The 25,677-nt window shown below is 39.4% G+C and overlaps 1 protein-coding gene across 2 annotated transcripts; it reads left to right on the forward strand.

Annotated features, from left to right (window-relative positions):
* The first annotated feature begins 5,177 nt into the window (after positions 1-5,177).
* LOC109030254 (saccharopine dehydrogenase-like oxidoreductase) lies at positions 5,178-25,609 on the forward strand. 2 transcript variants are annotated; one of them, XM_072303314.1, is made up of 11 exons: positions 5,178-5,393; positions 6,337-6,432; positions 15,485-15,679; positions 16,900-17,087; positions 17,754-17,883; positions 18,338-18,402; positions 19,536-19,669; positions 21,893-22,133; positions 22,922-23,077; positions 23,750-23,844; positions 24,986-25,609. In XM_072303314.1, exons 3-11 carry the CDS (start codon positions 15,502-15,504, stop codon positions 25,083-25,085), a joined length of 1,287 nt encoding a protein of 428 aa, XP_072159415.1. In that variant the 5' UTR covers positions 5,178-5,393; positions 6,337-6,432; positions 15,485-15,501; the 3' UTR covers positions 25,086-25,609. The 2 variants fall into 2 exon arrangements, with proteins under 2 accessions (XP_072159415.1, XP_072159416.1); XM_072303315.1 differs by lacking the exon at positions 5,178-5,393 and adding an exon at positions 14,021-14,178.
* Positions 25,610-25,677: the final 68 nt, after the last annotated feature.

Here is a 25,677-nt window from a genome sequence, read left to right on the forward strand (position 1 = left end):
AAAAAGGTTAGGGCCAAAGACTTAGCGCTCGTATCTAAAAGCACGGGGAAAAGTGAAGCTAGTTCGGCGCTGCGCGCTGTGTGAGTGTGTAATGAGCGCGGGAATCCATGGCGGCAACGGAAATTTGATTTGAACTTGTCCTCTTGATTTTCCTTATTCTTCTTTGAAACGTGTTTTAAATGCTTAAAACGATTATATTAAGAAAGTTCGGTCTGCGTCCTAATATATTACACCTACTTTGCTCGTAACAGCAGTAATCTCAGATAAAGTTAGTTTTTCTTCTGCTTATGTGGTTCTGCAGGTTCAAACAGGCCGTTACAGTTCTAGATCTACGTTACTCCCAAATGAAATCAGTCGTCGACGACGGACCGAAACTAACCTAAAGTTAATAAAATATGAGTGTGTACTGAATTTGGCTAAAATCAACCTAAAATACTTTGTTTCCGCAATTTATTAATAGTTCCCGCCCTACATTTGAATTCAAACTTGTCCCGATTTCGCCGCCAATCCTCTAGCCATATAGAGTGATGAAAGAATCTGCTAGAAGCTTCATTTTTTGCTTTTAGTGCTCCGTCTTTATGTCTTTGGTTAGGGCTGCTGGCTGGTTGAGTTGTGGTTGTAGTAGTTCGTTGATCGCCGCGCCGGCGCAGAGATACAACTATTCGTACTTGATGGATGTCCATGTTGCAGCTGCAGAATTGAAGGCGCGATGGCGCGAGGCATGAACTCGCAATGTTCCGCTCTATGCTAGTGAGATATCGCTCCGATTTAGGAAAATAATTAAAAAACGAGACTGAATTATGTCTCTCCTATCTCTGGCGGCGTTGCTCATGTAGCCTAGAGGCACCAGTACAGAAATAGAAAACACAAGAGGAAACGATCACACTATGGAAATAGAGCGAGTGAAAGGATACGCGTTGATGACGGCGCAGAGATACAACTATTCGTACTTGATGGATGTCCATATTGCAGCTGCAGAATTGAAGGCGCGATGGCGCGAGACGTGAACTCGCAATGCTCCGCCTTATGCTGCCAATGAGGTGCGGTGTCCCTCCTTCAGATCGGGGAGAAAAGTAAAAATACAAGACCCCATAACGTCTATCCTATCTTAGGCGTGTCGACACTCGATTTTCCTTTTTTTCCAACTTGACGTCTGATTCTCTTTTTTAGGATGAATTTGTAGACATAAAGCTAAAGCTACCTGGTATGCATCGGTACCATAACTCCCTCAGAAGAGATATTCGGGTCAATTTGACTTCACTATAAATTATAACCTTAGTATTTGATAATTTTATTAATTGAGTAATTTGACATATGTGATTCAATCGAAAAATTACAACTGATCTGTCTCTCTATTATTTTTCGACTATATCGATGTGAATCGGCTCACGTTCATCTGTTTCGATCGATTCCTTTAAATCTCATATTTTTTTGTTCGTCTTTTCATTGTTTCTTTTATATTCTTGTCCTTCCTCTTTTCTCCTTCTTCTTCTTATTCTTATTCTGCTTCTCCTTCTTCCTCTTTTTCTTATTTCTTCATTCTTCATTTATTCTATTCCTGGCGAAAAGTAAAGGAGCAAAAATCCCGCGACTTCAGCGACTCCAGTCATGGGATTTTCGCTCCTTTACTTTTCGCCAGGAATAGGATAAATGAAGTAAATAAACACGGCGGACGTTAGTACAGAAGAAAGTGCCTTCAAACAAATCAGCATGTTGAGTATGTGACATGTAGCTAAAATTGCATCAATTGAAAATGAAGGCAATTTTTAAAGTCTGAATTGAAATAATCAGCAAAAATTAAGTGAAGCGCATAACTTTATTAACAAATTCAATACTACTTCCATAGAATAAGTACTTTCTCACCTTTTACACACGATAAAACAAACAAGTATGAATTCAAATATTTAAATTGCGTAATTGAGAAGAATAAAACGACTATTATATTTTGATCGGAGCGATTGAAGCGGCGCGCCGTCATCAACGCGTATCCTTTCACTCGTTCTATTTCCATAGTGTGATCGTTTCCTTTTGTGTTTTCTGTACTGGTGCTTCTAGGCTACATGAGCAACGCCGCCAGAGATAGGAGGGACATAATTCAGTTTCGTTTTTTAATTATATTCCTAAATTGGAGCGATATCTCACTAGCATAGAGCGGAGCATAGCGAGTTCATGCCTCGCGCCATCGCGCCTTCAATTCTGCAGCTGCAACACGGACACCCATCAAGTACGAATAGTTGTATCTCTGCGCCGTCATCAACGTCAACCTCATTGGCAGCATAAGGCGGAGCATTGCGAGTTCATGCCTCGCGCCACCGCACCTTCCATTCTGCAGCTGCAACACGGACATCCATCAAGTACGAATAGTTGTATCTCTGCGCCGTCATCAACGTCAACCTCATTGGCAGCATAAGGCGGAGCATTGCGAGTTCATGCCTCGCGCCATCGCGCCTTCCATTCTGCAGCTGCAACACGGACATCCATCAAGTACGAATAGTTGTATCTCTGCGCCGTCATCAACGCGTATCCTTTCATTCGCTCTATTTCCATAGTGCGATCGTTCCCTTTTGTGTTTTCTGTACTGGTGCTTCTAGGCTACATGAGCAACGCCGCCAGAGATAGGAGAGACATAATTCAGTCTCGTTTTTTAATTATTATCCTAAATCGGAGCGATATCTCACTAGCATAGAGCGGAGCATTGCGAGTTCATGCCTAGCGCCATCGCGCCTTCAATTCTGCAGCTGCAACATGGACACCCATCAAGTACGAATAGTTGTATCTCTGCGCCGTCATCAACGCGTATCCTTTCCCTTGCTCTATTTCCATGTTGTAGTTGTGTTGGTTCTGTTTGTCTTATTTATAGTGGTGCTCTAAGAGTTACGTGAGCAATACAGCCGAAGATGGGAGAGACGTAATCGGGCCTTCCTTTTTAACTTTTCTCCCGAAACTGAGCGACACCTCGTTAACAGCAAACACTGATTCTCTATTAAGCGATGGCGATTCTTACAAGAAGACAACACCATTGTTCTTCCCATTAAACCCGTTGTAAATATCGATTATAAAATCGATTGGTTCACAAATATTTAAATAAAGTAAAAACAGTGTTGCCAACTTGTAAGAATAGCCAGTGGCACAGCTATGGTGACGTGCTATTAGCGAAAATCTAAAAATGCCCCGGAGAATTTAACGCATGATAGAAAAAACAACGTATACTGCCGTGCTACGGAGGTACGCAGTATGAACATTCGAGATTTGCGAAATTTCCTTCAATAAAATGTATATTTTTGCTTTAACATTCTCCCACCGGTTGAGGCATCCTCGAGATTTTTAGGTAAGGGCGCGATTTCTGAGACGGAAATAACGGAAATTCATGAATATTTTATTAATAAAATTAAGTACAATAAAAAGGACCCGCTTGGAGAAATATAACTGTCTCATACTTAAAATTATTCGTTAGAAGATATCAGCTGATACAATTATAATTTACCACGTCGTAATAATAATTTAAACACACAAACGTATTAAATTTACAGTTTCTGACTGGAATGACACTGGAATTCTCGACTCATCCAAACGTGACGATTTCGTTGGCTGGCATAATTTAATTTTACCCATGATAGTATAGGTTTACAGCTTCAGTCTCTCTAACGAAGCAAAAACAATCGACTCTTGAGACGATTTGATTGAATGTTAATTGACGTTTTTACGTCCTTAAGTAATTATACATCGACGTTGAAACTACCAGACTACGTATCTCGCTTTGCGACGTTGTCGATTTCCTATCATACTTTATTTTTTAAATGGAGAACTACTCATCGTCCATTTTTGAAAACTTCCGTGTTTTTTCCTCTTTAAGCGAAGAAAACTCTGTAAAATTTTCACGAAATGATATCGATTTGTGCTCCTTCAAAAAAATAAAATGGGAACGGAGATTTTTAAACACCGCAAACGAAATACGTGGTCTGGTAGTTTCACCGTCGGAATATATTCAAGATTCAGCTACTACGAATTTCGTGAACGCTCTCGAGCGTCCAAAAGTCGAGATTATCGCTTTTGTCTCTTCGGTTCGACATTGAAGGAAACAAAAAATGCAGTTTCGTTTGCTGCCAATTAATCAACACTCATAAAAAGCTGAAATCATCACCTTCCGGTCAAAGTATCACGACCGCCATGCAAAGTTTAGATATTTCTGCCCAAGTATCAGTGATCGCGATAAATAGCGATTTTATCGTTGGAAGTTTATCGCAATATTATCCAATGAAAAATTGCGATTTATGGCGATTAAATCGATATGCATCGCAATTTTTTGTTCGATAAAATCGCAATCAATTTTCGTCAATAAAATCGACATTAAATCGTCATATATCGCGATTTTTGTTTCGATAATGATCGCGATAAATTGCCGGGCAATAAAATCGCAATATATCGCGATTTTTCCGTTGAAAAATGCTACTTGGGTGCCGCCGTTTTATCTTTTTACAGAGAAATTGTTCAACGAAGCTGTCTGAAAATTTCACTGAATTTGTTTGCGCCGCGGATAAAATTCAGTGAAATTTTCAAATAAATTCAACCAACAATTTCTCCGTAAAAAAATAAAATGGAGGTGGACATTTTTAAACGTCGCATGCATGCATGGCGCTTGTGATACTTTGACCGTAAGGTGACAAAATGCTAATGATAGGAAGCCGAGTTTTAAATATCAGCTGTTGTTTGCCGCCAAGACCATTCCGAGTTAAGGTTGAGTTTTTCAAATTTCTTGTCGGTTTTTCACAAGCGGTAATTTACGCTTCCCAAAGTATACAGTTGCATACGACCGCAACGGAACGCATTTGGACGTATTTCTATCAAACGGAACTATGTGCATTATGAAGTGAGCCCTGTCATGCGTGTATTCTTATGGGTCTCAAGGCTCATGTCTTAATTCACATAGTTCCGTTTCATAGAAATACGTCCATTTATGTCTCCACTAAGTATTTAAGCTTCGCGCTTCCTGGCTTGAAATCGCTAAGCTCTGCCTTGCCCAACATTACATGGATGAAATTGAATTTATCTTTTTCGTCACGCATGCCAATCATCAAAAATGTTTTGCGGACTTTTGAAGAACATGATACTACTTTTATAGTCACCAATTAACTTGTTTATATACTCATGACAAATTTTTTCAATGCCATTGACAGTCTCTTCCCTACTGCATGCAACAATAAAAAGTTGGTCCACGAATAGAGCCTTAGGCATTGAAGCCGTTCTAGCGCACTGTGTAGCTATTAGGAAATCTGCGGCAGTCAATCTTAGTGCTCAGTGAAAAGAGACTGTTGTAACAGTAGTGAATCTCTCGTATTAGAATAGCGTGTTCATAGCAGCAGTAAAACTTTAAAATCGTGAAGAAAAGAAAGAAAAACAAGCAGTTCCAACGCCCAAGCGTTGAAGGGCGCTTCTTTGTCAAAGCATATTACTACCAACTTATGTACCCGAAGACTGACGAAGCTGGAATTTAAAGTGGGATTCTTTAACCGCAAAACCCTTCAAAACTTCAGATCGACCGCGAAGACCTGAAACTTTCCACAAGCACTTTGTGATGAATTTTAGTCGGTGGCGAATGGAAACATAAAGGATTCACTGTAAATCAGACGACGGGAAAGAGCGGCGGAACCTCTAAAGCTGGTGCGTCAACGCAATCTAGCGGACAGCGGCGTCGCGACGCCGCGAGGTAGGGCGCGCAGGTCGCGGGGGAGCGGGGCCGCGTGAAGAGGAGTTCAGCAATGGGGAGGGGAAGCGCGGGTCGCGGGGAAGAGAGGGACCGGCCGGCCGGCGGTGACATCGGCGCTGGCTGGACCCATCCATATTCACGGCGTGAACGCAGGCAGCGCTAATGTCTCCGCTAACTGGAGTTGGGGGTCCTTATTCATTCTCTTGGTCCATGACATAACCTTAAACCTTCCGCTCAATGCCGCAAACAGCTGACGTGTCGATGCTGCGCCAAGAAAATGAACCAATCACAAAGTAGCACAGTAATACGTCACTAAAATGAAGAGATCACGTGACTGTTCGTAATATTTTCAAATCGATCTGAAAGTACTGCCTCGGATATAAGTATTTAAAGCATAAGGAGGCCCTAAAATACTTTAACCAGGTAATACGTCCGTGCGAGATTGTTATGCTTAAAAGCAAAACACTTCACGAAAACTTTTACGAGTACCAGATGCAGAAAAAAATCAAATTTTCCCGGGTGTACCAGAATGGCGTCATTACCCATAAGGCAAAAGGGCATGTAGTATAGTACATGTTACATCGGGGGAGTCGAACGGTTGGAAAGGGCGCATCTGGTACCCAGAAGCGCCCAAAACGTGTAATTTTAATGGGAGAAAAGTTGCGCAATTTTCTTCTTTCGAAACTGTAAAATTTAATTTTTGAAGCAGCTGGGGTGCCTACAGAAGCGTGAGTAATTTCAACAGATACAATAATTGTTACGATACACATAAATGAACTTGCACGAAAATATATTGTCACCATCCGGCGAAAGTATCACAAGCGCCATGCGACATGTCAAAATTTCCGCCGCTGCGCCAGCCATTTTCATTTTTTTGATAGAAATCGCTCAACAAAGCTGTTCGGGAGTTTCACTGAATTTGCTCTGTGCTACCGTTTAAATTCAGTGAATTTTTCAAACAGATTCAACCAACCATTTCTCCATAAAAAAAATAAATTGGCCGCAAAAATTTTGAAACGTCGCCTGGCGCTTGTAATACCGACTTTGTCTGGAAGGTGACGAATGTTGATTTGATGCATCTCCATATCAAGAAAAACTTTTCGTTCCTTTATTTTTCAACTTATGAGTCACGTTACTTTGCGGACAAATCACAAACATGTATCATAACTTGGACAGAAATAACTGTGTAAGTAAATCCAAATTCATTTGGCTCCAAATTGGCACACGCTGTAAAAATTTCGTGATCACTGAGAAATTATATATATATATTTTTTTTTTAAAAAAAAGAAACGCAGAACTGCACGTGAGATTTAAGAGTAACCGATAAAAAATTAAGAGCCGAAGCGCAAGGACAATGACTGTCTAATTGGATCGCGTGCAAGAGAAAAGTATGACTGCTACTAATAATTCTTGACAGTGAAAAAATCTACAATGAAGCTCTCATTCCGCAGTACAATAAGATCTTCATTGTAGGTATTCCAATCAAATAAGTTCATGTTTTCGGGACATGGGCTCATGAAGGGGGGGGGGGGGCCTAGAATTGAAAATAGTGTCATCTGCCCTCCCCCCCCCCCCCCAGAAAATTTAGGTGGTGTGAAAAGACCTTCGTCGAGAACGATTATCTCTCTGAATGTAGAGTCTAAAGTGAAGAGCCCGTGTTCATTCACTTAATATTTTCTGAAATTTTCATAATGGAAGCCTTCGATCTAGTCAATGCAACAATCGGAAAGTATTCGTCGCTGAAAGTAAAAAAAGAAACGTAATTTTTCCATAGAAATTAATGAAAAATCTGCGTCATGGAAGCCTCAAAATGCGTCCAATACAGTCGATATTTCAAAAATTTTCTGGATCTATTCGATGCAACAATTGGAACGTGTTCTTTACTTAAAGAAAAAAAACGTAATTTTTCCGCAGAAATGAATGAAAAATCTGCGTCAAGGAAACCTCAAAATGCGTCCAAATACAGTTGAAATTTCAAAAATTTTCCGGGAGAGGCCCCCAAGACGCCTTTCTGAACTGAGGAGGATTCCATACCCCCAGACCCCCCGGGCCTGGCCCCCCTAGCAAAATGATCTAGGTACGCCTACGTTTAGAGAATTGACTGATTGTTCTGCGTATCATTCCGCATCGTTCGCATGCCACTTTTTTTCGTAAATTTATGGAGGTACCAAGCCGTAGTCTCACCGTAAAAAAACGAAAAAAATTACATCAGAGCCAAAACTCGTAACACACCATGTAGTCCGGGGGCATACGTAACAAAACATATGTCCCGTGTGCAGGTTTGTGAAGGCATATTGTGTGATACGTCAATCTCTTCGTTTTGATGTCTAGAAAAAGAAAATCGATGATGGCCATCTCAAATTTCATACAAACCCCCCCAAAATCAAGATGGCGGCCAAAATGGCGGTTTTGGGGTAAAAAAATATAAAGTTTGCAAATACGTCGTGTCGGGTATCGATTCTTATGTATTTTTGATCGTAGAGTCCGAATTTTCAGTCAAAAGTTAGCTCAAAGGTCATTTTCAGGCCAAAATCCAAGATGGCGTCCAAAAATACCTCTTACGGCTGATAATTTGCTTATTCGGGTCTACATGCATTGTGAGGTATCAATTATTAGGTTTTCAGGGTCGTAGAGTCCGAAAATGAGGTCCATTTTCCACTACGGCCCTCAAGAAGCCCTAAAATCAAAGATGGCGCCCAAAATGGCCACCGGTCTTACGGATGAAACTCCCATTTAGGGCAGCTATAACAAACAATACGTTCAAAATTATGTTTCTTGGGTCAAGAAGTTCGAATAGGAGATCAGATGTTTACTCCTACCAAAAATTAAGCCTCCGAACCGAAAATGGCTGCCGACATTGTTGCCAGTTAGACGCGCAGACCGGTAAATGACTGATATTAAGGGATTTGCCGAAGGAGGGGTTTCGATAAGGGCCGTTGTTGGGCCCATACCCTGAAATTCTTCGATTTTACGATTGTTTGCTCATTTGAAGTCTAAAGTTTGCGGAATGTATCATGATTTGGTCATTTCCGGTCTGTTTAGGGGTCTAATACTGGCCTAAACATGAGACTAAAGGCCGATTTTGGCGAAAAATGCGGGTTTTTTTACATTCGACGTGACGCTGTTTCATAACGATCCCATCATCGGAGGAGATTGTTGTCCTTCAAGTACGTTCGTTAAGGATGTAAGATAGTCACTTTGGCCAATTTTCGTTGATGGCAAACCTTGCGCTCAGAGTTAAAACGATCTTCTTAGAATTTTCTTGTTTTTCATCATTATTTAAAATGGCATAGAAAGGGCGACTCATCTTAAACCAGAAACAGATTCCTTGGTGGAAAATGTACGCAGCTGGTCATAACTGTCCTCCAAAAAATTAATGGATTAAAGCCTCCCCCCCCCCCCAAAAAAAAGGAAAACCTGTGTTGCCATATTTTATTGCGTAACATTACAGAAAACCGCGTGATTATTTCAGTATTTGGAGGCTGTTCTTCGTAGAGCACATTTAACAAAGCTCAAAACCCTTGATTTTTCATACGTTACGATCACATGATTAGTGATTATGTAAATGCAACTATCCATCATTATTTTGTTTAATACATGTATGTATCTATAGAGACTCTCATCGTGGCGCGGCATTCCCACATATCATCGGTAAAAATCGAGAAAAATGCAACATTGAAACGAAAATGAGAATTCTACTATCATCGCGCTGAGAATTTTAGCCTTTTCCAAAACCGAAAATTCATTGCAATAAAAAGTGTAATATTCGTTAATAGGCAAAAGGACATAGAACATGGTCATAGCCGGGTGGTATTACCTGTGCAAAGTGGGCGATAGAGTCATCGAACTGCTGAGCTCATATTGCATCTCTCATTTGGTGCCTCACTCATTACAGACATAAGTCTGAGCCAGAAAAACTAAGCGTTATGCTTGATTAACATGCATACGTCATTTCTCTAAAATTATGACATGGCAGCTCCAAACAAGAGGTTTGATTCAGGAGACAGAGAACCTGATGAAGGAGCAACTGATGAGGAAGCTGTGAGGTGGCTGGGCAGAAGTGAGGGAAACCAGGGTTTCAAATTATTTTTAGGAAGCAGAATTCTGATCGATCGCAGGCAATCAGAATGGCGGGGGGCAGGGATTGTCAGGATGGTGAAAAATCAGCATTAAGCACTCGTGATTCTGACACACGACTTACTTTTTTTTCGGATCTCAGATCACGGTCAATGATTCAAAGTTGCACCTTCGTTTGTAAATATCGTGTACAAAATTCGTAAGATACTGGGCCACCTGCAAGCCCAAATATTTAAAACAATTATTACTAACACAAAATATAATCTACTTGCATCTCTGAATACTGTAATTCGAGTCTTACATATTTATTTCAAAATGCGCATATTCCGAGAAAGTGGCTGAAATCCTCGGCCAACTCGGATTTTTCTCGATTTTTACCGATGATATGTGCGAATGCCGCGCCATGATGGGAGTCTATAGATACATACATGTAATAAACAAAATAATGATGGATAATGGAGATGTTCGCATGTGTGAGGAATTTGCGATTTGACTGTTGATTCTTACGTAAAAGTTCGAGAGAAACACGATGGTTCCACTGATTTTCTCTGAAATCAACTCCCAAGCTCATAAAAAGCTCTCAAGTTGAGCCCGAAATGGAGGGGATATCCCTCGCTATCCTGAGAGTCCACCTCTAAATCAAGACAAACCCTCTATGCAAAGGTAAGGAGCGAGTACATTCACAGGACTACCACTTTATTTGGGGACTCCACAACAGAAAACACGGTCACCCTGCTAATGTATTTGCTCCCTATCTTTGCATGGAGAGTTTGTCTTGATGTACAGGTGGATTCTCAGGATAGCGCGGGATATCCCCTCCATTTTGGTCTCAACTTGAGAGCTTTTTCTGAGCTTGGAAGTTGATTTCAGAGAAAGCCAATGGCACCATCGAATTTCTCGCGAACTTCTACATAAGAATCAATGGTCAAATCGCAAATTCCTCACACATGCAACATCTCCATTGCATTTATATAATCACTAATCATGTGATCGTAACGTATGAAAAATCAAGGGTTTTGAGCTTTGCTAAATGTGCTCTACGAAGAACAGCCTCCAAATACTGAAATAATCACGCGGTTTTCTGTAATGTTACGCAATAAAATATGGCAACACAGGTTTTCCTTTTTTTTGGGGGGGGGGGGAGGCTTTAATCCATTAATTTTTTGGAGGACAGTTATGACCAGCTGCGTACATTTTCCACCAAGGAATCTGTTTCTGGTTTAAGATGAGTCGCCCTTTTTATGCCTTTTTAAATAATGATGAAAAACAAGAAAATTCTAAGAAGATCGTTTTAACTCTGAGCGCAAGGTTTGCCATCAACGAAAATTGGCCAAAGTGACTATCTTACATCCTTAACGAACGTACTTGAAGGACAATAATCTCCTCCGATGATGGGATCGTTATGAAACAGCGTCACGTCGAATGTAAAAAAACCCGCATTTTTGGCCAAAATCGGCCTTTAGTCTCATGTTTAGGCCAGTATTAGACCCCTAAACAGACCGGAAATGACCAAATCATGATACATTCCGCAAACTTTAGACTTCAAATGAGCAAACAATCGTAGAATCGAAGAATTTCAGGGTATGGGCCCAACAACGGCCCTTATCGAAACCCCTCCTTCGGCAAATCCCTTAATATCAGTCATTTACCGGTCTGCGCGTCTAACTGGCAACAATGTCGGCAGCCATTTTCGGTTCGGAGGCTTAATTTTTGGTAGGAGTAAACATCTGATCTCCTATTTGAACTTCTTAACCCAAGAAACTTAATTTTGAACGTATTGTTTGTTATAGCTGCCCTAAATGGCAGTTTCATCCGCAAGACCGGTGGCCATTTTGGGCGCCATCTTTGATTTTAGGGCTTCTTGAGAGCCGCAGCGGAAAATTGACCTCATTTTCGGACTCTACGACCCTGAAAACCTAATAATTGATACCCCACAATGCATGTAGACCCGAATAGGCAAATTAGTACCCGTAAGAGGTATTTTTGGACGCCATCTTGGATTTTGGCCTGAAAATGACCTTTGAGCTAACTTTTGACTGAAAATTCGGACTCTACGATCAAAAATACATAAGAATCGATACCCGACACGACGTATTTGCAAACTTTATATTTTTTTACCCCAAAACCGCCATTTTGGCCGCCATCTTGATTTTGGGGGGGTTTGTATGAAATTTGAGATGGCCATCATCGATTTTCTTTTTCTAGAAATCAAAACGAAGAGATTGATGTATCACACAATATGCCTTCACAAATCTGCACACGGGATCACGTATGCCCCCGGACTAATGACGCGGTCCAAATTTCGGTCGCCATTTACGCCTGCCTCTCCTGAACCCTCGTGGTCTAAATCTAAACCCGTATTGCTCTGATCAGCTGTTATCGACTGGTGGGGATGATCACGAATGCCACTTGCTGTCCTTGTCCTCCACCTTCTGGTGATTACTTTCCACCGTTTTCTGGGAGTGAATCGGTTCCATTGAGGAAAAGTTTTAATACCCGTCCGTGTGGAGATGACAGCTGTCACGTCAGGTGTTTTGGAATAATTATAAGCCGGCTTGCAGAAATTGCTGCCTTTTTGTGGCAAATTCAATCATCTTTGAGGCGATTATATCGAAAAGTGAGGTAGGATACCTAATCGTAATCTCCCAAAGTTTCTCGATTCCTAGGAGCAGAACCATAGAAGGAAAAGATAAAGATTATGTGCGAAAGTTAATTTTTTTTACATAACGCATGCATACGAGTGTGTTAAAAGTTAACATTTTTAAGTAACCATTATTTAAAAAAAAGTCATGATTTTCGTGAGCTTTTCGCAAACATACTGAAAAATCTTCTAATTCGCGAAAAGCTCACGAAAATGACGACCTTTTTTTATGTAATGGTTGCATAAAAATGTTAATTTTTAACACTTTTGTATGCATGCGTTTTATAGAAAAATAAAAAAATTGTCTGTAAAAAAAATTACCTTATCTAGCTTTTATAAATTTTCATACATTATGGTCAGGTCTGAACTTTGATTTTTTTTTGTAAGCGTTACACGTTTTTTTATATAAAACTACCATTTAAATAACAGATTTTTTTTATACTTTTTTTTTAGAAAAGTTTTTAAGTAAAAACTCGAATTGCGAGTGGAAGTTTTGCTCTATTGAAATACAGTTGAAATCTCGTCTGGAGAAGAACAGATTTTAACGATCAACACTGGAGAAAATTAATGAAATTTATCTTTAAAAAGATTACCGCTTGAATCAAGAATAGAATCGCATGAATCAAGCGGATTTCTGCGTCATATACTCTACTTTCCACCCGCAGAGTCGGATTTTGAAGGGGTCGCAAGGGTGACGGCTCATTACCGCCAATTTTTGGTTGCGGCAAACCACGGATACATTTAGCCTTTGAAATTCTCAAAAGTCACCACTTTTGGATCCTACGGGCGGCGAACTGCTGTCAGTCCACGTCGCACAGTGGATCGAGTCAATTTGAGCGGTCGGACATGACATTTTTTACTAAAACTGCTAATTTGGATGTTTATTTCGTCATATTTTAAATTTTAAGGGGGGGCTTCAGAATGAGAATTTCACGAGGAAACCAATAGAACCACTTTTAGAACCTCAAAGTTTTGTATAAACAAAGTTATAGGCGTTTAACGTTTCCAAATTATGTCCAACCTCTCCTAATGACCTGATCCATGTGCGTCGACGTATCCTTAAAGGGCATCTCCTGGTCATATTTAAAAAAAATCAAAGAAAACAGGTTCATCCAGCGGTTATTACTTACCTGCCGATATCTGCAAAAATCATGAAATTTGGCCCAGTAAATCTCTGGAGCAATTTATGAAGGGGGGAAAAAATTAAATATGGGATTTCAGAGAGCTCTGAGTATTGAGATTTAGGGTTTCGGCTTGGCAACGCTAATACGCTAAGAAACAGTTTTCCAGTCCTTGTCATTTTTAAAAAAAAAGGCGTGTCTTGAACCAAGTAGTATAAATCAACTTAAATCAAGAACTATGGACGGTTGAATTGGTTGAGCGGGCGATTGTAAACATCCTCTTCACAGATTTTCCTCCTGACCTTTTGAAAGTTGCATTAATGCGTTTCCTACTGGGCTTTGGGAAATTTTTGTTTCTTTCTACCATGAACTCGACCTATTCTGAGATGCGCAAACTGCACCAGAATACACTGTGTGTGCTTTTCAAGGCTCATGACCTTCCCCAGTATTTTTAATTTATTTCGTGATCCCGTTTAGTGGCTCCGGCGCGTAATTTCGCTGTTCGTGTAAGCGTTGCTTCTCATTACCGTTGGTGGCATCCCAAAGGTAGTATCTGTGCCTCGCAACGGAGTATCGAAGTCTCCCGAGAATTATCGACAAAGTTTTCGCAAACGTTCCCAAATACTATTTAAAAGGTGAGTGGTTGTCGTTTATACGTGCATGTGTGAATTAGTTACCCGAGGTCCGATTGCAGGAACGGGAAAATTCCTACGTAAATCCCTGATCTCACCTTCATTTCCTCTTCATCTCTCTCTTTTTTCATTTTTTTTCTCTTAAATTTTATATATTTTTTTTATTTGGATACGATGAGTTTTTAGGACAATACCAAGTAGCACAGTGCGACGAAAATATTGAAATTAAATTGCAATTTGATTTCAGTGCTGTTGTAATTTTTGTATCGTTAAATTGCGATATTTTTACACCATTTAGTCGATTTATGCCGATTTTAAACAATCAACAAAATGAGCTCCATGTGTCAGAGAGGTAGGCAATATGCAGTGCAATGAAAAATTGCAACTTATTTCAATGTTATTGCAGTAAGTTTCAATAAATGGAGCCCTTTCAAATAGGAGCTAGGGAACATACACAACACTCAGCTCAATTGCAATATTTTTACTATGTGATTGTACTTTTTTACTTGTGATTGTTACTTATTGCATACTGTGCTACTTGGGATGCGACCAATGAGTCAGTTAAGTCATTTTTTTTTATTGCGTCATTCGAAAGTAGTAAGTGACCGAAGCTTACAGTTTTTTTCCTACCTTTTTTTGATGACTGCAAACGGGAGAAAAGTTTATTTGAAAGTGCCGAAAATTAGGATGGCCTAAAACGGCGTTTGAACCGCGCGCTCGTAGGTTTCGAATGTACACGTCGTTTTAAATTTTAATTCGCATTAATTTCATGAAATGGATGGAATAGTGTCATTTCACAACCTGCGGGCCGATTATTGAAAGTGATAGACAAATCTGTAGACAAAGAACTCAAAAGGTATATGGAGCGATCCTATGTGGAAGCGGGTGGTTGCGATGGACAAAGGAGGTAGGTAATAGACTAGGTAACGGAAACCCACGGAAGACCCCACAGTTAGTCCATATTTTTCTCCCTCAATCTATAGGAACCACCCGTTTCAACCAATAGGATCGCTTCATACTGCCTACGTCTTCTTAGTCTATCGCTTTATCTATCTATTTCAATAATCAGCCCGCTGGGCAACAAATCAAGAGATACGTGGTCTGGGAGTCTCACCATCGATACGTTGCAGGGGCGGAACCAGCAATTCGGCAACACAGAATTTCCTCCATTTAGACCTATGTTAAATAATCGATTCTTGTCGGAGCGCTTGGCCCCTTCAAGAATCGATACATTTCCACAGGTTTAAATAGAGAAAAAACAATGTTGCCAATTTGCTGGATCCTCCAATGTATACTCTATTGCTTTCAGGGCTCATTAGTGAGAAAATGGCAGAAAATCGTCCGATTGACATCCTCGTGTTGGGAGCCACCGGATTCACCGGTCAGCGTGTTGTGGCGAAGCTCGTGGAAATCGCAAAGCAACATGGTCAAGTCCGTTGGGGTGTCGCCGGACGAAACCTTGAGAAGCTCCGAGCAGTGCTGAAGGAAGCCGCTAAAAAAACCGGTGCGACAATGCATGCAATAAATCATCACTAGCGAATCATTACTCTCGACATGAAGAATGTAGACTAAAATTAGAATACAGTACTTAAAAACTCTAAATTATACCTCCGTCAATTTTGAATCAAGAAACTTCGGTGTCCGTCACATGCCAAATTTTATTATACCTATTATACCGCCGTGCTAAGGAAAAACGCCGTATGAACATTCGAGAGTTGCCAAATTTCCTTCGATGAAATGTTTATTTTTGAAGAAAGTTATGAATATTTTCCCTTTAAATTTTCAGAATCTTTAGGTGAAATTGCGAACAAAATTATCTGAAAAATTGGGAAGAAAATATTCATAAGTTTACTAGGAAATTCGCGTTTTATCGAAGGAAGCCTGGCAATGTCTGACGAAGGTTCATACGGCGTTTTTCCTTAGCACGGCAGAATATGTGTTTTTTTTTTTTTTTTGAATTTATGATTTAGCTAAGATTAAAACACGATTCTGTGACCAGCACAAGTAACCTGTCGACTGGATACGTCTGTTTTAGACATCGCCCCCACTTTGGCCCAAGCATATCGATAGCTAAGTGCGACAGCACGTATTTCCATTGCGGTGTTTCAAAATTTCCACCTCTGGTTTATTTTTTCGAGGAGGATTAAGTCAACTTCGCAGCTTGAAATTTTTACAGAGTGTTTTACTAACAGAGAAGAAAAATCAAGGAAGTTTTTCAAGAATTTACGTTGATAAGTTTTCTGAGGAAAAGTAAAGAATGAATGAAAGTCTACAATGTCGCAAACGGGGATACGTGGTCTCCAGTGGCGAGGCGAGAGAGATCGATTATCGATATGTTCCCATTTGAAACTATGGTAAAGAATCGATTATTAAGGCGTTCGTTCCGGACACTCTGTTTATCGATCCTTTTCTTCAGGTTTATATGGCAGATCAATCGATTTATCGCAAAGCACGCCACTGGTGGTCTCTCACCTCAGCCATCGATATGTGAATAGATAGTTTTAATCAAACGATGTTAGTTTATTTTAACACTTAAACACTGAAAAAAATCTTATGCCTAGTTACAAAGCCAATTGGCAAAAGAGCCCGAACTATTAACAGTAGCAAAACCACAATTTCCTATGGAAAAGTTACGGTGTGGTGTCATTAAAAATGTATGATTCCATAAAATCATGCAGGTATTCAGAAGAACCAAGAAACTATTTGTTGTTGATTTTGTTGCAGGTGAAAATCTAGAAAACATACCAATAGTGATTGCAGACGTTACAGATGAAAAAAGTTTGGCAGATATGGCCTCAAAAACAAAAGTTGTTATCAACGTATGTGGTCCTTACGCGTTTTATGGGGAGCCTGTGGTCAAGGCTTGTATAAATAGCGGCACGCATCATCTTGATGTCAGCGGGGAACCACTGGTAATTTTTTCTTGAAGAAAAATTCTTACTAAAGACTGAACAATACTTTTTTCCAAACGCGTTTTTTATTGGGAAATATTCCTGAGGCTCTCATGTGCGGAAATGATAGGCTCGCAAGGGAAACAACGTTATTTAAACCATGTCATTTTTCATCAAGAGTGTTTTTTTTTATTTTTTTTTTTTTTTATTTGCTGGCTTATCAGCTTCTATTCTAACATTAGGAACCTACAGCCATCTATAGAGTAGATTTATTGTGCGTAGACATCGGGGCGATAGGGACATCCATGCTCCCTTGTGCGGATTACTTTGAAAATTTTAAGGGATTTGCCTCGTGTTATGAAAATTCACGGAAATTTGCACTAAAGTCCGCGCTATCGTTTTTAAGAAAAAAATAAAATCGCTTAGTTGGCAATAGCTGATGTGGCTTCGTTTCTTTCTGCTTAAGCGGTTCAAATATGAATGAAAATTGCCCGTTAGGTGGAGCTTGGCTCACACCGCCAGACATTTTTTAAGTGAATATTGCATGAAGAGAAAAATGAGGGATAGCTTAAGCCAAGCGCTAATCATGAGAAATGTGCGGAAAAGTGCAATGATTAAAAGTATAGTCAATTGGAAATAATTTAATTATTGCACCGAAGTAAAATATGAACATTTTCTAATTTTCAGTACATGGAAAGTGTTCAGTTGAAATACCATGCTTCAGCTGACGAGAAAGGAGTTTACGTCATCACTGGTTGCGGTTTATCCGGCGTTCCCGCCGACGTAGGAACTATTTTCCTGCGAAAACAGTTCGGTGGTAATCAATTTTCAATTATATCGATGAAAAACTGAGTTCAACGCAAGTTAAATAAGCAGCAAATACAATCTACTAATAAACGCAACTATTTCAACTCCCCGGAGATCAAATTGCATATCCAACGAATGGAAGGAACTTTGATTGAATCTGATAATTTGAAACTTGGCATTCCTGAAAATGTCATTGTGGGCTTTAAGTTGTCCTTTGTAAATCGATGGCTGAAGTGAAAAATGCATATCCCTATTACCTTGTTTGAAAATTCCCGATTAGATTTTTGTTTATTTGAAGAAGTCGCACCAAATTATTCGCATGAAATTTTCTGTAAATGTTTGATCGAAAGGGGGCAAAATGAGAGAGAAAAACTGCAACCATAAATAACTGCGAATATTAACTGCATCAAAGAATAGTCTGTCATAGTCTTCCGAATTAGATTTTAATGTACGATTTATTTCAGGAGCTCTCAATTCAGTGGAAATTTTCTTGTCAGCTGAGGAGCAACCCTCCAGTGAGAAAAATAAAGTAAGTGTAATGTCGTATTTTATTGGTCCGTAAGAAATTTACATCTAGCTGCAATTGTTAGTTGTACTGGGATACAAACAATTAGAATCTTGTGTTGCATCCCAGAGTCTCCATTAAATTCACTTTATCGTAAAATGATAATGGAACAATCGGTAAAATAATCAATATACCTATAATGTAATGCACGTAAAATATTAATTTTCGGACGTGTCTCGCCGGCTCGCAAATTAATATTTTACGTGCAAAGAGTTTTTTTTTTTTTTTTTTTTTTTTTTTTTTTTTTAAACTGATCATTTGTCTTGTGCGGGTCTCCGAACGTATCATTGATAATTGAACAAGGCTAAGAAACAAAGAAAGTGCACTTAAATTTTAGCAATTTTATTCTCAGCCCCTTTACCTTTCTCATTCTATCTTATTCACCGCAGACGACGTTTAAAATAGCGTTCATACCATAATTAGTCCAAGGAAAAACCAAGAGACGGAAAAAATTAATATGCAGGGGACTTTCTCGCAGATTATTTAATCGATAAGGAAAAACATAATGGAAAGTTGCAATTACCCATCAAGTCGGCCCGCAAATAGAGTTTTATTGATAACTCATGTCAAACCCGATCTTTATTTACGTGAGATTATCATTAATTATTCTTGAATTTACGGAATCTGCAGTTCATCCTGTGATTTTTTCCTTTTGATGGGCGTAGCTCATCGGGTACTTACTTTCATACTGTTGTGCTCAGCAAAGATCACGTATGTTGCCGTAACTGCGAATGGGGCTTTAAGCGGAGTAAAGAGGTTCTGATTTAGTAGGGCAGCATACTGGCTTACTTATTTTTAGAGCAAACGGGGGGAGGGGGCAGTGGCTTTGGCTTTCCCTGACTTAAGGATTTCCTTAAGTCAGGGAAAATTTCCTTAAGTCAGGGTTGGTTTTTCCTTAGTCCAAGGAAAAACCAACCTTCGGAGTTAAATCTATTTAGATTTAACTCCGAAGTGCGGTATAAACGTTAGGCCCATCGCTGTTTCGCCTTCAATTTTCGAAATAGGCCAGGAAAATGATCATGACAAAAATACCCCTGTTGGAGTTAAGTTGATTCATTTCTTTTTCATCTTGGGCACTTTTATTTTTTGAAATTTAGAGCTCAGCAATTGGTCACTACGCTACATGGGAAAGTGCAGTGAACGGACTGCCATTAGCGAAGGAATTGAAAGCTGTCAGATCCAGATTATTCTCTAAAAAGATGCCAGTGCATAAGCCTCGGTTGGAGTCCAGGTAAAGTGTAAAAGATCCTTAAGCATGGAGTTTAAAAACCCATCATATGATAAATGTAAATTTTTTCCTATGAGAAGTTAAATTACTTCAAAGTATGCATGAACCGTGGTAACGGCCTCTTCAGACTTGAAAACGTTTTGTGGAGTTTTCATTTCAAAAGGAGACAATTTACAATTAAATATTTTAATTTTTAGATGCGCATCCATCTTCCTGACATTTCATGTAGCAATATTCTTATGGAAATAATTTGAAGTTAAAAAAAAGAAGAAAAAAATGCGTGGTTTAGATTGTTGTGTTCAGAAGTTCTGATGTAAGACTCCGCGTGTGCATCAATTTTTTAAAGGAAAACTAACCAGCAGTCACCATGGAAATTTTTACACGAATTTTCCTCACTCATTCTAAAGAAATCACAAAATATTTTTGTAAGATTTCCTGGAGGATAATAAATAACACGATCAGAGACTTTCGAACGTTGCAATTGAGTTTTGCATTTTTCAAATTTACCTATTGATTTGTTATTTTAATCTTTGATCTAATTATCAATAGATCTAGAATGTTGGTAAGAAAATGTACCGTGACTCATAGTTGGATCGGATTTATTCTTTACTTTTCCGTACCGAGAGAGGAGAACATTATGCAATAATAACGGCTTCATCCTGCGAAGTAATTTAGACATCTCATTGTTGTCTCATTGAAAAAAACATTCAATTATATCTCCCCTGTACCTCATTTAGTCTCACACAACAAAAAACAACTTCGGAAAAAATAGCTTTTTTTTGCCATTGCAGCTGACCGATGCCGTACCAATGGCGAGGCGTGGAAGATCGATTATCGATATTTTTCCGTCTAAAGCTATGGTAGAGAATCGATTGTTAAGGTGTTCGTTTCGAGCACCCTGTTTATCGATCCTTTTCCATACGTTTAAATGGAAATTAAATCTATCGATCTATCGCAAAGCACGCGCCTCTCTGTCTCTCTCCTTGTAATTTCTCCAGCCTTGAAAATTCGTCACTTCTAGCACTACTTACAAATATTTAATTAAATAACACGTCGCACTTAAATTTCGTCAGGCATTTTTCCTGTTTTTTGACACCTCTCACACTATTTAATATCTTCATTTCCTCTTTCGAGGATCATTGTCCCTTCTCAGTGTTCTGATGTAATTAATGGCCCGCCTCTAACTGTCGAACGGACTAAAGTTTTGCAAATAAAAACTACAATCTCTGGATCAGTTTAGATACAACGTATGTGCACTTTGCTTTACCTTTAGCACGTACGTGTTTTTTGCGGATGAGCCAGAAATTGTAGTTTCTAATTGCAAAATGAAGTCCAAATGATTTTTTTTCATTGACGTATTCTCATGGAAAATACCTTATGAGTGGGATACAATTACATACGCCCTAGAACAAACTTCATGGCCGTAACACCACCCCCCCCCCCCCCCATCATCGAAAAGTATCTCTGATTAATTTGATTTATTGAACAAGTTTTAAAATATTACAGGGTAGCCAATAGCACGTAACGCTTTCTGCATTTACGCAAGATAAGTAGTGCTCCCTCAAAGAAATTTGGAGTAAATTATAACTTTGCTTTCATGCATCACTGATGATAGAGAGCGGCAACATAAAAAAAAACAAACAAAGCTAGCCTCAAAAACACAGGAGCGTTTAAACACCACTTACTATGCAGCAAGATTTGTAGACCGCACACTACACTAATCTATGAATAGGCCTCCACTTATTGATGCACTGTGTATGTTTTCTGGCCTAACTTAAAGATTGAAGGCGAAATAGCAATGCGCGTAACTTGCATACCACCTAGGTGTCGACTCTACTTCCTTCCTATCGATTTTCTGTCCAAAACCACCAACGATCAATAGATTTACGGTATATCGATGGTATTCCCAAACCACGTATCTCGATTTACGACGCTGTAGACTTCTTGAAAGATTGTGACTTTACTTTAATTTCTAAATTGATTACTACTCTGAGTCAACTCATAAAAACTTCCTTGATTTTCCTCCTCTGTGCGATGCAAATTCTGAGATAACTCCAAGGAGTACTGTTGATTTCTTCTCCTGTTAAAAAATAAAACAGGAGAACGGAGAATTTCAAAACACCGCAAACGAGATACGTGGTTTGAGAATTTCATCCTCCGATATTCATTTTATGCTACTTACCATGTTCCAGTTCCATAACTGAGCCATGTTTAAATCTCTCACAGGTTTCCAATCCACAAAAATGCCTTGGCTGGAGGTAAATGGTGCTTACCAATGAAAGGAGCCGACAAGTCTATAGTAGTGCGCTCCCAGCGCTACCTTCACGAACTATACCGGGAAATACCTGCCCAAGCAGACGTCCATGTCGCAATTCGCGACTTTGTGTCCATGTCTATCCTGGTTTTCTTCGCACTCATATTTTTGCTCTTGGCGAAATTTTCCATCGGCAGGAGTCTTTTACTTAAGGTTAGGTTTACGATTTCTGCAACCCAATGCAGTTCACTCCACCTAACTTTACGCTATTAATGGTACGAATACGAGTAGACTTCTCGCCAGGGCCGGATTTAGGGGGTGGCCACATGCGCCACGGCCAATGGCGGCAAATTTACCTAACGGCAAATGTTGCAATTTTTTTCAAATGTAGGTGTCAAAACAAAAAATCGGATTTAGAAAGAAACTACAAACGAGAAAAGGCGACAAAATCTCTCATTTCCTGAGAGTTACGATACAGTAATTTCTAATTTGTTTGTCTTTCAGTGATACAAGAGACAGCGCCCTTCATTAGTCTAGTTGAGAGAGAAACCAAACATACAATTTGGCCTGGCGCTGCGCAGAGAGCAATGATGACGAGGACTTGAGATGAAAAGGAGCAGCCTCCGCGCGCGTCGCTGAACAATTGCGCTACAACTCCTGGTACTCACGCTGCGTCAAACGATCGTCAGCAGCGGTTGGCACGAAACTCATAGCGCCTACAAGACTACATGAATACTTCACGCATTGCGTCAAAAACAGTGCGGTCAGCAGCGCAGCTGCAGCGGTCGGCGTGGAAGCGCATAGCGCCTACAAGACTGTAGGGATACTTCATGCATTGCGCCAAACACAGTGCGGTTGGCTCGGTGACGGAAATTAAAATTATTGAACCACATTCATGTTTATTCTTTCATAATTTTTTCGTTCATTTCTTATAAATGAAAGGCCTTGTTCACACAGAGACGGGTTTACGGAATTTTAGAGTATTTCTTTTTTTCCAACAGTATCCTGAGATATTTTCGAGGGGTTGCTTCAGTCGTGAAGGACCAACTGAGGAAGCCCAGAAGAACAGTGTGGTCTCATTTACTTTTTTCGGCAGGGGTTGGTCACAAAAAACTGGGCCTGCCGCCACCCTTCCGGACAAGACTGTCACCACAAAGGTAAGAAAAATCGGTCTCAGATATATTAGTGGTCATATATCACACAGAAACAGTATCGGAGTCGGATTGTTTTGACGTATTTTTTTATGAGAAAGAAGAACTATGTGAAAATGTATTAAATAAGAAAGAACTATGGTGCACATAGATCCTATGCCCCTTATAGTTCCTTTCGTCCTAACACATTTTCACATTGTTATTTACAGTATACGCCCTATTTTTGCTCTATTAGGCCTCCGAAAAATTTGATTTTTTTGTTTAAATAAATTATATCCACGCTGCTGAGTTGTTTGGATAGTTTTTTCATCAAATGATAGGCAGAATGTTCGCTTGCCGATCGCTAAAAGATTCTCATGACGCAGAAAATTAGGAAGATTCATTGCCATGATAAAATAGAAACAATAAGTTAGTCCAAAAATGCGTCCAAGGTTGCCCTTGATCCTTGATCGATCGTGACCAAGTATAATTTTACCAAGAGGTGTGATTTTTTTTCCTTTTTTTAAAAGAAGAAATAATTACTGTACTTGATTGGGTTGTTTTTCTCTTTCATAAGATTTTTAGTTTCGCACTTTTGCAGCATGATGACCTGCACCATTTTGTGTATATTTACTGTGGTAAAATGTTTTCGATTATTTTGATCTAATGTATGCTGACAAAGTCTCCGTTTCTTTGCAGTTGGTCCTCAGAAGTCCCGGCTATGGATTCACGGCCACATCAATCATTTTATGCGCAATGACTATCTTGGAGGAGTCAAAAAACATGCCCTTAAGGTAAGATGTATAGATGTAAGATGTATAAGTAGATTGTCTTGAAATATTACCCTTGTTCCTGGGCTACGATGCAGTTCGTGTTTCACCACCTACGATCAGGAGTCACTGTCTCAAAACTTTGTCACTGATGATATCCAAATCGACGGTTGAGGGGCTTAGAGAACAAGGCGTCATAGGTGCAGGTTTTCCAATTTCGAGAAAAACGTGTTTGAGGTTTCGAAATTACATGAATCTTTATGGCGGAGAGAAAGTTCATGCTGACTTTTTAATGCTTAAAAATTGGAATTTCAGAGCGAATTTTTCACATATTATGTATTTAGATTAGTTTTATTGGAAATCATTAATATCTCAACTTTTTGTAAACTGCATCAATGCGTCTTATCCTTCAAGCCGCTCAATTCCTATGTGAGGCATATCGTTGGATTTAGGTTGTTCCAAAGAGCTCTGTTCGTAAAAGTATGACCGAGAACTTTTTTCCGCCCTCCCCTCCACAAAAAAGGTTCTCTTTCTGAGTCGTTCAAACTTTAATTACTCGCAAGAATTCAACATCTCTCTGAAATGCAAGCTTCCATGATATAAATTTCAGAAACGAGCAAATAGTATGTAAACTTTTTTATTACTTTCAATGCGAAACTAAGTATAACTCATACTGCTACATAGCTTATGAAATGCGGGGTAATTGTTCAGTGTTTGTCTGATTCAAAAATTCTCAGATTTCTGAGATATTTCCGGGGCCCCTCCTCTCTGATGCCCCCCCCCCCCCCCCTAACCAACCAAAAGTTCTCCTTCACATGTGAGTTTTTCAAGTTTTGACGGGCCATTACAATAGTCCTGCCAGGGCCCCCGGAGACAGCCGTCAGAATTTTTGGGCGCTGAAGCATGAAGCCCTAGTACTCCTTAGCCAGATCACTCCTATTGGTGTCGGTATCTCTCAGAGAGCGCTTAGAAATCTCAGTGCTTTAAAAAAAAATGAAGTGAGATAAAATTTTTGAAAAAAAAATATTAAGAAAGACAAAAGAGATGAAATTAATTTTTCTCCGATGAAATAAACTTTATATTTTATATAAAAGAAATATTTCTTCGAAATAATTCACCCTCATTGTGCGTGAGCGTTTTTAACAAAAATTGAACTTTTTTTCAGAGGTGGAGTATACCCTCCCGGTGCTGCTTTCGCAAAAACGTCCTTGATAGAGAAGTTGGATAGGCACGGTGTTCATTTTGAAGTCATACGCTCAACATGAAGACTTGAAATTAATACTCAGGAGACAATAACTTTTCGAGAAAATCTCATTATAGTAATATGACTATAACTATCAACAACATAACGACGGTGAAACTACCAAACCACGTATCTCGGTTTGCGACGTCGCAGACTTCCTGTCATACTTTATTTTTTAAATGAAAAACTACTTAACATCTAGTCTTGAAAATTTCTGTGATTTTTCCTCTTTGTGCGGAGAAAATTCTGTGAAAATTTCAAGGAATGATATTGATTTGGTCGACTTCAAAAAAAGTAAAATGCGAGCGTAGATTTTTAAACACCGCAAACGAGAAACGTGGTTTGGTAGTTTCACCGTCGATATTGAGTATCTAATGGGTTGATAAATCGAGTCATGCACGATGTTGAAAGAGACTGTAAATCAAAACTCATGAGCACATGGATGTCACGTCAACTTTTCACATAATTGAATGTGATATCTATAAGTTGCTTTGATAAAGTGAAAAGCGAGAGACTGGGAAAAAGAAGGTCAGTTATGAAGTAATCGCTAGGGATTTAAGAAAAAAATCGCAGCTTTCGTTACCACCTGATAAAAAAATAACGCGATGACAGCA

Source organism: Bemisia tabaci, chromosome 8 (genome assembly GCF_918797505.1).
Source record: "Bemisia tabaci chromosome 8, PGI_BMITA_v3".
Taxonomy (NCBI): domain Eukaryota; kingdom Metazoa; phylum Arthropoda; class Insecta; order Hemiptera; family Aleyrodidae; genus Bemisia; species Bemisia tabaci.

Coding starts and splice junctions, on each gene's coding strand:
- LOC109030254 (XM_072303314.1), top strand. CDS start 15,502: ATGGCAGAAAATCGTCCGATTGACATCCTCGTGTTGGGAGCCACCGGA. Junction 22,134..22,921: donor GCAGGAGTCTTTTACTTAAG/GTTAGGTTTACG, acceptor TTTTTCCAACAG/TATCCTGAGATATTTTCGAG. Junction 23,845..24,985: donor TCAAAAAACATGCCCTTAAG/GTAAGATGTATA, acceptor ACTTTTTTTCAG/AGGTGGAGTATACCCTCCCG.